General features: G+C 49.1%; 1 protein-coding gene across 3 annotated transcripts in view; it reads right to left on the bottom strand.

Annotated features, from left to right (window-relative positions):
- The window catches only part of ARHGEF3 (Rho guanine nucleotide exchange factor 3), a 339,744-nt gene that overhangs the window by 223,670 nt on the left and 99,923 nt on the right, over positions 1-16,151 (bottom strand). For all 3 annotated transcript variants that reach the window (XM_070050684.1, XM_008260822.4, XM_008260823.4), the window contains exon 3: positions 8,884-8,950. In XM_070050684.1, coding sequence (XP_069906785.1) covers positions 8,884-8,950 — 67 coding nt within the window. The remainder of the gene's footprint in view (positions 1-8,883; positions 8,951-16,151) is intronic.

Here is a 16,151-nt window from a genome sequence, read left to right as displayed (position 1 = left end):
TTAATTGAGGGGTCACCATTAGGGGTGCAGGTGGCTGCTGCAGCACCTACCCCAGCAGGTTTTATTAGCAGCACCACACGGAAGTCAGCAGTAACAGTCAGGCACAAAAGGACTGCCCTAGGACTTATGTTCATTGAGATTTCCAAGGTTGAATGCCAGGAAAAGAGAGTCTGGGTGGAGGGTAACAAATGTGGGAGGCCCAAACCCAGTAAGGGAAGACTTTTCATTATAGGACAGTCCATTCAGAAATCGGCCCTGGGACAGGTATTTGCCATGGCAGTTAAGATGTAGCTTGAGGGGCCAGCGCCATGGCGCAGCAGGTTAATCCTCTGCCATGGGAGACCAGGAGGAAGCACCTGGCTCCTGGCTTCGGATCAGCGCAGCACGCCAGCCGCAATGCGCCAGCCTTAGCGGCCACTTGTGGGGTGAACCAACAGAAAAGGAAGACCTTTCTCTCTCTCTCTCTCTCATTGTCTAACTCTGCCTGTCAAAAAAATAAAAATAAAAAATAAAAAAAGAAAGTACAGAATCTGCCCAACTAACACCCAAGCCCACTGCAACCCCCACAGACCTTGCACATGGCCAGAAACAGAAATCGCTTTGAATCTAAGACCAAGGTTCAGTTTTCCTGGCATTCTTTTGACGTCAGCTGCCTGAAGACACACAAGAGTTTCCTTACAGGTGACAGCATCACACCCAGGCTGACTCCTCTCCTGCAGGATGTGAAACGCAACAAGGAGGAGCAGGGGAGACACGGGCACATCAGTGCCTCCTCTTTGAGAGGACAACTGTCAGGTACACATGTTGAGAAAATAGTCATTTCAGGCACAAGGGAGCCCTTGTCACCAGGAGCTCATCATCTGTGCATTTACAAGGAAGGCATTCTTCAGGTCACTGTAAACACGCCCTCACTGAGAATCACATTTTGGGAAGGGGACATTACTGTCCATCCCCCTTTTTCACATTAGCACCCTGATGCTCTGAAGTGTACCTGGTCTCATGTCCCCAGTCTGGCATTCTGACCCCAAAGCACATGCCTTTTCACCACTGAAGCTTTTGTTACAACTGCCAATGACAGTTCATCACCAGCTCAGGGTCTGTATGCTCCAGGAGCAGCAGGCAGCAAAACCGAGGATCATGAGTGTGCATGCAAGTAGCCTCCAGACTCACTATCATGGACAAGGGGAGGACAGGGAGACAGGGCAGGGACAAAGAGCACCTGCCGGCCTCTTCTGTGTTCTCTGATCTCATCAGTCCCTGGGTGCTTCACCTCCTGCTCCAAGATGTACCCAATGTGTTTCAAGGGCCTAAAACTTTTAAAATAAACCCCCTTTTGCTTGTGGAAGGTTTTGATTATGGAAAATGCTCTTTTTTAAAGTTATTATAAGTAGTTCACTGTTTTCATGAATTATAAAGGCAATACACACACTCTAAAAAATTCAGCCATGGAGCTGGCATTGTGGTGCAGTGGGCTAAGCCACCACTTGCAATGCCAGCATCCTATATTGGAGCACCAGTTAAAGTCCTAGGTGCTCTGCTTCTATTCCAGCTCCCTGCTGACGTGCCTGGGAAGGCAGCAGAAGATGGCTCAAGTACTTGGGCCCCAGCCGCCCATGTGGGAGACCCGGATGGTGTTCCTAGCTCCAGGCTTTAGCCTGACCCAGCCCTGACCTTTACAGCAATTTTGGGAGTGAACATGCAGATGGAAGACCTCTCTCTCTCTCTCTCTCTCTCCCTTTCTCTCTCTCTGTCACTCTGCATTTCAAATAAATGAATAAATCTTTTTAAAAGTTTTTAAATAAAAATGCAGCCATCATAAAAAAAAAACCATGTAACTAACACAACAGCAGTTCCCTGGGAACTCACCCATCCAGCTATGTATAGAGGTAGATTCACATGTTATCTCCCTTCAAAAAAGGATTCTTTTCCACGGTAGACTGGTTTAAATCTGTACATACATGTTTTACTCTGGGAGATGCTCTGGAATCATCTGCAGGTATTACAATAATCATGTTTAGAGCGTGGCTCTGCAGCCAGGTTGCCTGGGGTCCAAAACTGGTCCACCACTTCACTGCTGTGGGGCCTCAGGGGGCGATTCCAGTGGGTTTTCCCATCTGGAAAATGGGAATAGCAATGAAGGCTATAGCCTTCATTCTTATAGCAAAGAAGGCTCATGGGGAGTTGCAATGACTTGCAATGTACTAGGAACACTAGCTAGCAGGTCGCAAGAGCTAAATGAACGAACTACATCATGAGTGCTTTGTTTTAATTACTTTTGACATTTTACAATACTCTAAAATGATTTGTTAGGACAAACAGTCCGACTTTGTTTAATCGTGTGTGTTTTCTCTTCTGTCCTGCCTATTCTGATCCATTCACTCTTTTCCTTTTGGGTTTCCAAATGTGCACTGTGCCTCCTGAGAATTCTTTGTACATTAGGGAGGTTGGAATGAGAGGGAGGGAGCAGACATTTTCCCCATTTGTAAATAATTTCAAGCTGGAGTTCAAAAAATGTGCTGCCCAAGAACATGAGCTTTGGAAATACAGGGAGTTCAGGTTCAAATCCCAGCGGCTCCACCATTTACCTGTTGTGGGAGGCTGGCCAAGCTCCTCCCCTTTCTGAACCCCTGGGGAGGCAGAAATCCCGGAATGTGCATCCCCCAGTACTCCCCTCCCCTTGACTGTGGGCAGAGCCCAAGAATGTCAGAGGACAGCATTCCAATCAGAGCTCTGGGTGGGCCCAACCTAACCCAGCGGGAGGCTCCTCCTGAAGCCAGAGAGATGGGAAGCAGAGAAGGCTGTGGCAGGTGCAGCATTCTTCGCTGCTGGCATTGAAGACAGAGGGGCTCCTGGCAAAGACCTAAGTAACAGTGACCCCGAGGGGCTGGAAGTGACCCCAGCTGACACCTAGCAAGGAAGTGAGGACTTTCTGACAAGGAACCAAGTTCTGCCTACTACAGTCTAAGTGAGCGTGGAAGGGGACCCTCAAAAAAGGTCCCAAGCCCTGATACCTTGACTTCAGGCTCAGAGACTACCAACAGATATCCCAGCCCGTCCCTACCCGCTGTTCTACCAAGCTGTGAGCTCATGCAGGGGTGTGGTTTACGCTGCTGGAGTTCTGGCAATTTGTTACGGAGCAACAGAGAGCCATCCTCCTCGGCTTCCTCACCTAAAAGGAGAATGAGGCTCACCTCTTGGGACTTCCTGGGAAGTCACATAGGACTAAGGAGCTCAGCCTGCGTCATGTAAGTGCATGTCAGGGGGTAGTTACTGGATTAATAGAGTTATTACTGTTGGTTTCAGAGTTACCATAACAAAATAAGGTAAAAAAAAACAAAAAACTTTTTTCTATAAATATAGGATAGAAAATCAAAATATTAAAGTCCAAAGGAGCAGAAGAGAATTAAAAGCAATTCTGAAAGCAGGCTCTAGGCCTGGTGGTTAGACAGCCTCATCTCACATCAGAGCACTTGGGTTTGGGTCCCAGCTCGGTTTCCTGCCAACAGAGACTCTGGGAGCAGTAATGGCCTAAACAATGGGGTTCCTGCCACCCAGCAAGAGACCTGGATTGAGTACCCTGGCTCCTGGTTTTGGCCGCAGCCTAGCCCCAAAGTTTTAGACTTTTGTGCAGTGAACCAGTGGATGGGAGCTAGCACATTCCCTCCTTCTCTGCCCTACCCCACCCCACGTCTGTCTGTCTCTCTCTCTCTCTCTCTTTCTCCCCATGTCCCATCCATGGCTGTCAAATGAAAAAAATAGGTGAGTGGGGGATTATGTGTGAAGAAAAGTTTAAGACAGAATGTTCCGGCCGGCGCTGCGGCTCACTAGGCTAATCCTCCACCTTGCGGCGCCGGCACACTGGGTTCTAGTCCCGGTCAGGGCGCCGGATTCTGTCCCGGTTGCCCCTCTTCCAGGCCAGCTCTCTGCTGTGGCCAGGGAGTGCAGTGGAGGATGGCCCAAGTGCTTGGACCCTGCACCCCATGAGAGACCAGGAGAAGTACTTGGCTCCTGCCATCGGATCAGCGCGGTGCGCCGGTCACAGCGGCCATTGGAGGGTGAACCAAGGGCAAAAGGAAGACCTTTCTCTCTGTCTCTCTCTCTCACTGTCCACTCTGCCTGTCAAAAAAAAAAAAAAAAAAAGACAGAATGTTCCTTTGTTTCTAAAGCAACCCAACCCAAGCCACACTCTCAGCTTCTCTCCAAGAACCTGAAGCGCCCTTGGGCACAGCTGCACCCCTTGCTGGGCAGAGGAAGGTAAGCCCAGAAGGTGGGAAATGCCCAGGACCTGGGTCTCCTTAGCCAATAGTGGGAACTCGGGCCCAACATAGCCCGCAGTCAGGAGCGACGCCAGCCCAGGGAAGGGCTAAGCCACTTGGGAAGCAGAGCGCAGGCACGAGGCCACCATCATGGGCACTTTCTCAGCCCCTCTGGAGACAGACACTCAAGCCAGAAAACCACAAAGGCGAGTGGTAACACCGTGAGGACGAAGGTGGGTCTGCTGGGGGCGTTCCCGGGGAAGGTGGAGGGGCATAGTCCACGCCGTAAGACCTCCGTTACAGTTACTGCGGCAGCAGTGGGCGATAGGGAAGATGGAGAGGGGCACGAGTCAGACAGGAGCCAGTGTCCAGTGCTGCGCGGCACAGGGGGTGACTGCGGGTGGAGATGGCCTGTTCTCTGCTGTCTGAGCGGACAGAAGGGCTCGAAGGCTCCCACCACACTGTACTGACAAGGAGAGGGAAACGCGGATTCCGTCAGGACACGTGGTACACACGATTCAAACGGCGGCCTGTGCCTCTTCAAGATGTACAATTCCTGTTCATCAACAGTTTAAGTATTTACGGAGATGGAAATGCTAATTAACCTGATTTGATCTTTGCACACTGAATATTTATGTTGCTTTATCACATTGTACCCCATAAACAGGTACAATTAGAATAATCTTAAAATTACAAAATAAACACAATCGTTTTGAAATCTCTCTTTTCCCAGGCTACTTAGCCCCTCAGATCTTATCCCCCTGGGGCTCCTTTCTGACTTCCTGTCTAAGGCAACGTGTTTCCTTCCCCTCTGGTCTTTCCCAATTCTTTTCTCACCACCGCTACTACCCCCACACTCCCTGCCCCACGCCAATCCACAAATGCTCAGGACTGGGTGAACAAACAACAAACACAATCCTTCTTCCTGTATAAGCCAAAGAGGAATGAAATTGCAAATGCTGATTGAGGGTGTCTCTGTGTGGACATAAATAGGAAAGATCTCCAGCACTGAGGATCTGAACCTTTTTTTTCTAAAGAGAGAAGAAACAAAGAAGAAACAAAGCACCCACGGAAGCACTAGGGTGCACATGCACGCACCTGCCAGGCAAACCTCAGGACTGGAAGTGTATGCCGTCTTCATCCTGGCGTTCCACGGCCTTGTAGTTCTTCAATTCAATCACCACAAGAACCCCCCAGCTGGTTGGGTTCCCCTTCCACCCCACTGTGTCATTGAGGAGTGACTCAAAGCGTGAGGGAAACCAACTTGGCCACAGAGGAATCAGGCAACTGGCCAGGCCCTGAGCCTTCTCCTACTGGTCTATGACATCAATGTCAGTCTCACTGTACCAACAAACCCCAAGCCCAGAAGCCATCAAAGTAAAGATAAGAAACCGAGACCAACACCACAACTGACCTAACCCCCACCACTCTCCACACTCAAACACTGCTAACTCTGGGAGTTGGCAGAAACCTAAAGTCAGTGTGGCACTGGGTTCAGATACCTACTTGGTTGAAATTAGGCAGCAGTGTTTGGTTGCTTGGTTGCTTGGTTTCTTACAGAGAACTACTGCTCCTATCTGCACATGATTCACTCCCCAAATTCCTATGAAGCCAGAAGTCAGAATCTCAATCCAGGTCTCCCATGTGGGTGGCAGGAACCCGATAACTGGAGCCATCATTGCAGCTCCTGGTGCCAGCACTGTCAGGAAGCCAGAGTCAGGAACCAGAGCTGAGTATCAAACCCAGATATTCGGATATTAGACGCAGGGTGAGTATTAACCACTAGATCAAACACCAGCCTGCTGAATTACTAATCTTAAAAGCAATCATTGCTTTATGGAGATTTGGCAAGGCGGAGGCAGACACAGGGTCATACAAACCATGGATGTCTCTAACAGGCTCCTCTGGGCAGCAAGGTCTGTAAAGAGGAGTTTAGGTCAAAAACTCACAGACCCTTTTTCAAGGGGAAGGAGTTGAAGAGGTCTTGTGACCATATGTGGGGTAACATATGTTTCCTGAGGTATAGGACCTCCAGTGCTAAACCAGGACAGTCCCCAGGCACACTGGGGTAGTTGGTGGCCCTACATGGACTCACAACCACTGGCAAATGACCACTACTTGGTCAATCAGCAGTTTAAAGGTCACTGACTTTGGAAGATGCTATGAACTCCATCAACTCTTTATGGATTCTCCATGGATAGCAACACATCAAAGGCACTGAGAAGTCCTGAAGCAGTGAATATATGTAACTTACTACACTCAGTATGTCTCAAGTATATTTAATCACCCAGGTCTTCTTTCAAGGAATGGTTATGATCATTCAACTGAACATACTTTGGGAAATGGGGATCTTATCCAGAAAACTGTCAATGATTTAGGAGGTATCTGACTTGTATTCAGTAAGACACGCCCACCTACTTCAGCAGTTTCTTTTCATACTTGATCAAGAGTATCTTATAAATTGCTAAAGTAGTGCCAAGATCTGTATTTATTTTTAATAAAGTATTTGGGAAAAAACTGAGCTCTATATAGGATTGTTAAGTGTGATTAGCTCGGACTGGCGTGGCACAAGTAGGTTAACTCATTGTCTGCAACACTGGCATCCCATATAAGCACTGGTCTCAGTTTTGGCTGCTCCATTTCCAATCTAGCTCCCTCCTAATGTGTCTGGGAAAGCAGCAGGAGGTGGCCCAAATGCTTGGGCTCCTGCTACCCAAGTGGGAAACCCAGATGGAGTTTCAGACTCCTGGCTTTGGCCTGGCTCAGCCCTGGTTGTTTCAGTTGGGGGGGGGGGGCATGTACCAGTCGATGGAACATCCGTTTTTCTCTGTCTCTCTGTAACTATGCCTTTCAAATAAATAAATCTTTTGGCCAGCACCACGGCTCAATAGGCTAATCCTCCACCTGCGGCGCTGGCTCCCTGGGTTCTAGTCCCGGTCGGCGAGCCGGATTCTGTCCCGGTTGCCCTTCTTCCAGGCCAGCTCTCTGCGATGGCCCGGGAGTGCAGTGGAGGATGGCCCAAGTCCTTGGGCCCTACACCCACATGGGAGACCAAGAGAAGCACCTAGCTCCTGGCTTCAGATCAGCGCGATGCGCCAGCCACAGCGCACCAGCCGGGGCAGCCATTGGGCCATTGGAGGGTGAACCAACAGCAAAAGGAAGACCTTTTTCTCTGTCTCTCTCTCTCTCTCACTGCCAACTCTGCCTGTCAAAAAAAATTTTTTTAATTAAAATAAATAAATAAATAAATCTTTCAAGTGTGATTAGTGGAGGGCACTGTGGCACAGCAGGTTACACTTGGGAAAACCTGCATCCCATACCAGAATACCAGCTTGAGTCCTAGTTCCTCTGCTTCTGATCCAGCTTCCTACTAATGCACCCTGGGAGGCAGCAGGTGATGGCTCAAGTGCTTGGGCCCCTGCCTTTCATGTGGGAGACCCAGAAAGAATTCCAGGCTCCTAGCCTAGCCCAGGCCTGCTTGTTGTGGCCATTTGGGAAGTGAACCAGTAGATCAAAGACCTCTCTCTCTCTCTCTCTCTCTTTTTGCTTTCAAGTAGATGAAAAATAAACACACATTTTTAAAAATATGGTCAGAACCATTCAGAATCATATTGAAAAGATTGAAGACTTGAACTTGAAACCCAATCTAAAGCCAACCTGTGGCTTTTGTGTCAGATGGATGTGATTTATCTCTTCATTCATTAGTTCAACACATTCATTAGGCTGGAATGTGCCAGGCACTGTGTGAGATCTGGGGATACCACAGTGAACAGGAGAGAGTGACAAGGTCTCTTCATTCTTCATGCTGGGGTCTCCAATCTTCAATCTCAGTAAGTGCTGACTAAGCAGCATGATGAGAAAATGCAAGGGTACACAGGAAGGGCCCAAAGCTCAGCCTTGGGGCATGGTCATAGCAGCCTGCAGAGGAGGTGAGAGCAAGGCTTAGACTCAGTGCGTAGATGAGTGGGCTGGGAGGAACGCAGTGCCGGACGAGAGACAGTGCTGCGAGCAGAAGGAATACATCCCAAGGCCTGCAGGTGAGGCAGAGCTCCACAGACGCACACGTCTGCTGCAGAGGCCAGCACTAGAACTCAGGAGAGCACACAGCAGCACTCCATACACCGTGACTACTGATTATTATTGTTACTGTCAAGGAAGACAACCTTGTGTCAGGAGGAGCTTGGTCTGACCCTTTCAACACCTCTAAGAATCTCTCACTTTCTACCTGGGGTAACTTTGTGATTCCCTGTCAGATATATGGAAGCTCACAGACATCTGCAAAGCGGAGCCCCGCTGAAGGCACAGATCCACAGACTGCACACTTCTCACTCCTTCTTCCTTCATTGCACACAGGCCCCCTCCAGGTCCCAGGGGAAACAATCCTGAGCCGGCCTCTGTGCCTCGCACACCTGCTGACTTCTTTAGCAGCAGCTTCCCGTGGCCACCCCCAGTGGGTGAGAGCTGGATATTTTACTGGAACCACACCCCCTCAAAGGGCAAAGCACAGGCACTTGGCTGGTGGAAACTTCTATCAGGAAAACCAACCGACAGCGACCTCTGTAGCGGCCAGAACGCAGGCCCAGAATCAGACACTCAAACGCAGGGGCCACCCAGGGCAGAGACTTACCCCTCGGAAATGCCAGGCTTTGGGCGAGGGAAACATAGGAAAGTTGTTCCGCCGCTGCCGTTTCGGCCTAGAAGAGGAGAAAAGACGACAAAGTCAGTATTCATCGGGCAGACATCTGGAAGAAGTCATTGGCTATCAAACAGAAAGATGCTTGGAGGAACACCCAGGCAAATGAGGCAGCTCAAGTTGGCTGCAGCGCTCAGCGGGCAGGTTCTCTCAAAGCTCCTTCCTGATGCCCAAGCAGGAAAGCCTCACTCACAGTCCACGGTCCTGCACTGCAAAAACAAAATTGAAAATGAAATCTGGATGCAACTCCTGATCTATGTCTTTCTTTCTCACACACAAACAGCCCCCATGTGGATGCCACCAGGCGATGTTGACAGCTCCAGCTCAGCCCTGGCTGCACACACACTGGGGAGTTCCAGCCTCTCCACCAAGGGCACACGGGAGCCACAGTGGGTACAGCCCCAGGATGGGACAGTAGTATAGAGCAACAGGAAACTTGGCTTCCTATGAACCAGTCTCCATAGAAGTGATGGAGGCAGCTTATATCAGGTGAGTCGGGGCTGGGGGGGGGGGGGCTCCTGCCACCTGGGGAGCACCTGATTTCCATCCTTTAAGTTGAATCAAAGTCTATAACCTGCCAACATACTCACTGGGATACCTTTTTTTTTTTTTTAAGATTTTTAAAACTTTATTTAAAAGAGTTACAGAGAGAGGTAGAGGCAGAGAGAGAGAGAGAAACATCTTCCATCCACTGGTTCACTCCCCAAATGGCTGCAACAAACAGAGCTGGGATGATCACAAAGCCAGGAGCCTGGAGCTTCTTCAGGTCTCCCATGTGGGTGCAGGAATCCAAGGACTTGGGCCATCCTCCACTGCTTTCCCAGGCACATTAGCAGGGAGCTGGATCGGAAGTGGAGCAGCCGGGACTCAAACCAGTGCCCAAATGGGATGCCAGTGCTGCAGGCCAGGGCTTTAACCCTCTGTGCCACAGCACCTTCTGGGATACCTTTTTCAAGGTCTCGAGGAATGATAAATTGCTCCCCCTACAAATGTGATGTCCACCAGCATGGACATTTAGACTCCATGCTTGCTGAGAAGGGTCCACTTTGGACATTTCCCGAGATGTTAGTCACTGATAGACCAAGAGGGTGTGTGTGGTTGGTTATATGACAGTCACCTTGACCTTGACCTCTCTGCTGGCCTCAGCAAGGCAGGAAGCACATGGTGACAGTGCACAGGCTTGGCGCAGGTGAGACCTGAGTAAAATCTTAGCTGACACCATGACACACAAGAGTTAAATACAAGGTAACTATGGTACCAGCAGCAGCTAACAGCTATTAGGTACGTACAAAAGCCTATGCTAATATTTTATATAGTTAGTCTCACTACCTTGTGAACTAGAGTTCATTAAAATCTAAGATCTAGGAATATTAAGTGATCTGATTATGATCACATGGGTGACATCAAATCCAATGGTGTTTATTAACTGTATGACCCTGAACATGAGGATTCATTTATTTTTTTAAAAATATGTTGGGGCCAGGGCTGTGGCATAGCAGGTAAAGCCGCCACTTGCAGTGCTGGCATGCTTTTTGAGTTCCGGTTGGAGTCCCGGCTGCTCCACTTCCAATCTAGCTCTCTGCTATGGACTGGAAAAGCAGTGGAGGGTGGCCCAAGAACTCGGGCCCCTGCACCAAAATGAGCAACAGGAAGAAGCTCCTGGTTCCTGGCTTCGGCCTGGCCAAGCTCTGGCCATTGCACCCATCTGAGGAGTGAACCAGCAGATGGAAGACCTATTCTTTCTCTGCCTCTGCCTCTCTGTAACTCTTTCAAATAAATAAATTAATTTTTATATATACATATATATATGTTAAGTGTACACATTTATGGGGAGGTTTAATTTCTTGAACTGTGGTTTCCTGTGTGCAAAACTGGGGAAGCAATACCCACTCTGCTGAGGGAAGATGAGATGAACACTCGCACCCCAGGTCTGCCCTTGCTCAGCTTCCACCAGACGTCAGCACAACGCCCCTCCCCTCTCTCACAAAGCCTGGCTCCGCAGACTTACAGAGGAACACAAAAGTGGACCGGGGCAGGCATCTGGCACAGCAGTTAAGATGCCCTTGACCTGCCTGTTTTCCACTTTGAAGTGCCTAGGTCTGCTCCTAACTTTAGCTTCCTGTGAATGAGCCTCCTGGAAGGCAGCAGGTGACAGCTCACATAGTTAGGTCCCTGCTGTCCGTGAGGAAGACTCAGACTGAGTCCCAGACTCTTGGCTTCAGCCTGGTCCAGTCCCACTTGTAGAAGGCATTTGGAGAGTGAACCAGTGGATGGGAGATGTCTCCCTGTCTCTCTGCATCTCTCTTTCTCTGCTTTAAAATAATGACTTACTTTAAAAAAAAAAAAAAAAAGAAGAAGAAGAAGTGACACAGAGGGCCAGGCAACTTCACAAAAACCTATGGGGTCCCCAACCTGATGTGCCTTTACATCAGACCCCACCTTCTGCCTCTCCTATGAATACCTATGAATACAATAAAAACTCAGGCTAATACCATCACAAGATGAACAGACAGCACCTGCATGGTTATGTAAAATTAATACCCTTCATTATTAAGTAACATGTTGGTCTAAAAATCTCTCCTTTAAAACAAGAATGTGGATTTCAACAATTCTTGTGGTTTATCAGGTTCAGCTGACGCTTGCAGCACTGGCAAGCCATATGGGTACCAGTTCATGTACCCGCTGTTCCACCTCTGATCAGTTCCCTCCTAATGTGTCTGGGAAAGCAGCAGAAGATGGCCCAAGTACTTGGGCTACTGCCATCCAAGTGAGAGACCCAGACAGGGCTCCTGGCTCCTGGCTTCAGCCTGGCCCAGCCTTGGACATTACAGCCATTTGGGAAGCAAACCAGCGGGTAGAATGTATCTCTCTTTGGCTCTCCCTTTCTCTCTGCTAACTCTGCCTTTCAAATAAATATATAAAATGTTTAAAAAAAATTTTTTTTAAACCCAATACTTCTCCATGAATGCTGCGCCATACCCTCCCAGGTGCTCACTGGACTTTGCCCTCCCAGTTATTTGATGAGCTTCTGCTCCCAGGGCAACAGGGGGAAATGTGCCCTTGTTTCACACATTGCAATCCACACACCAACATAGCTCCTACCAGAGATCACAATGATCAACAGTAACGCAGTCACAGGTGGGCCAGGTACGAAACTTCACCCACATAACCTATGTCAACAGTAACTTTATTAGATAGGTTATTATATTATGTCATATGATAACTACATAATAATGGAGTTTTATATAATATTTACTACAGGTGCTCTCTGACTTACAGGGCTAAACTTGAGATTTTTTGACGTTACAGTGGTGTGATAGTGAAACCTATCCAGTAGAAACCAAGCTTGGAATTCTGATCTTTTCCCAGGCTAGTGACACTCATGTTGTTGGATCCTCTCTCCTGATACTGGGAAGGGACAGGCACGACAGCTTCCAGTCAGCCCCAGGGTCATGAGGGTGAGCCACCAACACTCCACAATGTGCCGTGCTGCTAGGCCCAGATGTCCAGTGGATTAGGGCTATGAAATGCTTGTTCAGCTTAGGATGGGTTTGTTGGGATCTAATTCCTTCCTAAGTAAAGGCCATGTGTATGATGATAATAATCGGGATATGACCATTACTCCGTTTTACAGATGAGATAAAATGAGGCTCACAGAGGTTTAAACCACTTGTAGAAGTCACACCTTCATGGGTGGCCAAGCTCTGGATTCAGAGGGTGCAGATCCTCTCAAATGGAGAGAAGCCCCCTCAAGTCTGGCAGGGAAGGCTTTGGAAAGAATGCAGCCTGGGATTCCCCACGGGAGGGCAACGGTTTAGCAGAGCCTCAGCAGTCCCAGGCCTCACGGCCCAAGAAAGAGCACCAGGGCGAGCCTGTCGGCCAGGACACTCCCAGGCCATTTGAATGTACCTGTTACAGTTGGGGAACCCACTGGGAGGCTAATGGGGAGAAAGGTTGTCCCCAATGTTTGGCTCACACTCCACTGACATGCCAATGCCACCCAGGCCTCTGGCTCTTTCACACCAGCTGGGGTCCCGTTTAGCAATTCTAACCTGAGATTTAAGTCTCCTGATGGTTTCTTCCCACTCTCCAGCCAGACCCTACCACCTAGGTGGCTTTAACAGACAGCTCAAGGGAGCAAGGCTGGTGAGAAGGCTCCTTCATGAAGCCAGTGGGGGACTCTGACAGCCCAAAGTACACCATGCTGGAAGCCACCAAGGCCAGGTCCTCACCGAGACAAGTTTACCCAATCAGCCCTGGGTATACTTGCTCTATGTCAGAAGCAACTTCTCTGCACAGTCAACAAAAATCCAAGGAAAAGAAAGATGCTTGGCTCTGCAGATTTCCCAGATACAGAGACAGGAGTCGGGCTTCTGAGCAGGGCTTGGAGGAGTTTGTAGCCTGTGTCCAGCCCCCAGGCCCCTCCAGGGAGCACAGTGCACATGCATGGTAGGAAGCACCACCCTGGGTCCAGGCAGCAGCTTCCACAGTCTCACAGATGCCAGAAGGACGATGAAGACCAGCAACCAGCACCTCCACAGAAGGGCTGCTGGGAAAGCCAGGAGTTGGGTGAGCGGCAGGAGAGACACTGCTGAGTGGCAGGGAGCTGCCGTTCTGCAGCAACCCTACATGAGGCTGGAAAGCAAAGTTGTCCACCCTGCGGGGAGCTTACTGGAGAAATGTGAAATACCCACAGCAGAAGGGAAAAATCCAGACTCATGGTGTGTTTAGGGAAGGATCGCGAATTCAAGGGCATGGGTCTGGAATCAAACGGAATAAGGTGGGTAGCAGCACACTGCAGAGTTAGTGCAAGAGTCCCTTCCCACCCCATGACAACAAATGGCACTCATCACCTTGAGAAGGGGGTTAGCAACCGTTTCCACAACAGCTCCGGGGGCAGTGGGTGTTCAGTGCAAACACTTCTGTGGCCACTGTTAGCTGGGCACTGTGAGGAGCTGAGAGCCCGGTGCTTAGGGGAGAAGCAAATCAGCGTCCTAACAACCGCCCCCTATCTCCTATTATATCTTGCCTATTCTCTTTCCTCTGAGCCTTTACTTTCCCACCTGCAAAGTGGGGATGATAACCCCTCTTTACAAAATTAAAGGACTAAATTAATGTACTATAGAAAATATTGCACTTGGCACTGGCATTGTGGTGTGACTGGTTCAATGGTCCCTTAGGATGCCTGTGTCAGGTTCCGGCTGCAGTCCCAGCTCCTCTGCTTACAATCCAGCTTCCTGCTAATGCACGCAGGAGGCTGCAAGTAATGCCCCAAGGATTTGGGTTCCTGCCAAACATGTGGGAGACCTGAACAGAGTTCCTGGCTCCTGCCTTCAGCTTGACAAAGCCTCAGGTGTTTTGAGCAACTGGGGAATGAACTGGCAGATAGACAATCTGTGTGTGTGTGTGTGTGTGTGTGCCACAGATAGACAATCTGTGTGTGTGTGTGTGCGTGCGTGTGTGTCTGTGCGTGTCTCCCTCTCTGAAACCTTGCCTTTCAAATAAATCAATCTTAACAACAAACAAAAAATTAAATGTTTATTGGAGAGTCTGGTACTTAATAGGGACTCAAATCATCTATTATTGTTATTGTTATTATGAGAAGACTCCTTCTTTAACTCAGTAAGAATGAATGTATTTTCACTGTTGAGACTCACAATGGAGGGCCAATGAAATTTACAACTAACTCTTACAGTTTAGTTCACTAAAATGAAGCCTCCAGTGTGCTATGAATATTTGTGTGAGGCAGAGACAACAGCCACAAATCCAAATATGGTATTACCATAAAAAGAAGCTCCCGCTCCAATCTCCGCCTCCCTTTCCCCTTCCCAAAGATCACTGCTTTGGCCAGCATGTTTTCTATATTGTAAATATTTTAACATCTGAATCCCCACCCCACAGCATCTTGCTAGCAAAACTTTTGTTTTGTTTTACTTCTATCCATGAGGACAGTGGGGACTGAGGGAAATCAAACAGCCACCACGATAAAAGAAATCCGTACTGAATATGCCACCACCTGAGCCAGGTCTCTTCATGCTGGTTGGACCCCTAAGCAGGTGGATAACATCTCACACTTCCTTGTTATTTCAGTGCATTGTGTACACAGTTGAGGATGGACTGGCAGGTGTTAAGCCAGGTGAGGACCCAATTCTTGGTGGAGAGAAGCTCATGCTGGAGAGCTGACGCTCATCATGAGGCTGCTCTGGCTCTGAAACAAGAACCCTAGGGCACAGCCCGGCTGAGTGTGGCTCACTCAGCTTCATTCTGCTCACGCCCTGGCTGCCACTCCAACTCTATTGGGACAACTATGCAGTCACTCGTTAAATCCTCTGCAACCTTGCTGTAGAGAATGGATCTTGAACAGAGCTCTCATTTCTTTTTTTTTCTTAAAGATTTATTTATTTCTTTGAAAGGCGAAGTTACAGAGGCAGAAGTAGAGAGAAAGAGAGAGAGAGAGAGAGAGAGAGAGAGAGAGAGAGGTCTTCCATCTGGTCATTCACTCCCCAAATGGCCGCAATGGCGGGAGCTGGGCTAATCCAAAGCTAGGAGCCAGGAGCTTCCTCCAGGTCTCCCACATGGGTGCAGGGGACCAAGGACTTGGGCTATCTTCCACTGCTTTCCTAGGCCATAGCAGGGAGCTGGATAGGAAGTGGAGCAGCTGGGACTCGAACTGGCACCCATATGGGATGCCAGCACTGCAGGTGGTGGCCTTACCTGCTACGGCACAGCACCAGCCCCGAGCCCTCACTTCTAAAGATGGGGTCTATGTTCTGTTCCCAGGGGTTCACCTGTGCATCTACTCACTAGTATTTCATGAGCACCTACCATACGTGAGACACGGTGCCAGGCATCAGAGACAGGGCAGTGAACAAGACAGGGCCACATCCTGCTTTGAGTCCTCACAGCAGGATAGGCAGATGTTCCCTCTCCCCATCCCAACATGGTAAGTTTTTTTTTTTTTTTTTTTTTTTTTTAATCAGCAGTAAGGATTGATAAAGGGACTCAACCAAAGTTTGAGAACCCAAAAAGGCCTCTTAGAGGAAATGAGACCTCTCTGAGACCTGAGAGAACAGAGAGACTCAACCAGGTGATGGGAAGGAAGAGAGCAGGGAGGCCGAAGATAAAGGGTGCCAAAGAGACAGGAGGGGAACCCCACCCACACACGTGGAGGCAAAGCCGACCAAGTTAAAAAGGAGGTGGGA

This window comes from Oryctolagus cuniculus, chromosome 10 (genome assembly GCF_964237555.1).
Source record: "Oryctolagus cuniculus chromosome 10, mOryCun1.1, whole genome shotgun sequence".
In the NCBI taxonomy this organism is placed as follows: Eukaryota; Metazoa; Chordata; class Mammalia; order Lagomorpha; family Leporidae; genus Oryctolagus; species Oryctolagus cuniculus.
Note: the sequence above shows the minus strand (reverse complement) of the source record. Positions and strands in the feature narration are given on the sequence as shown.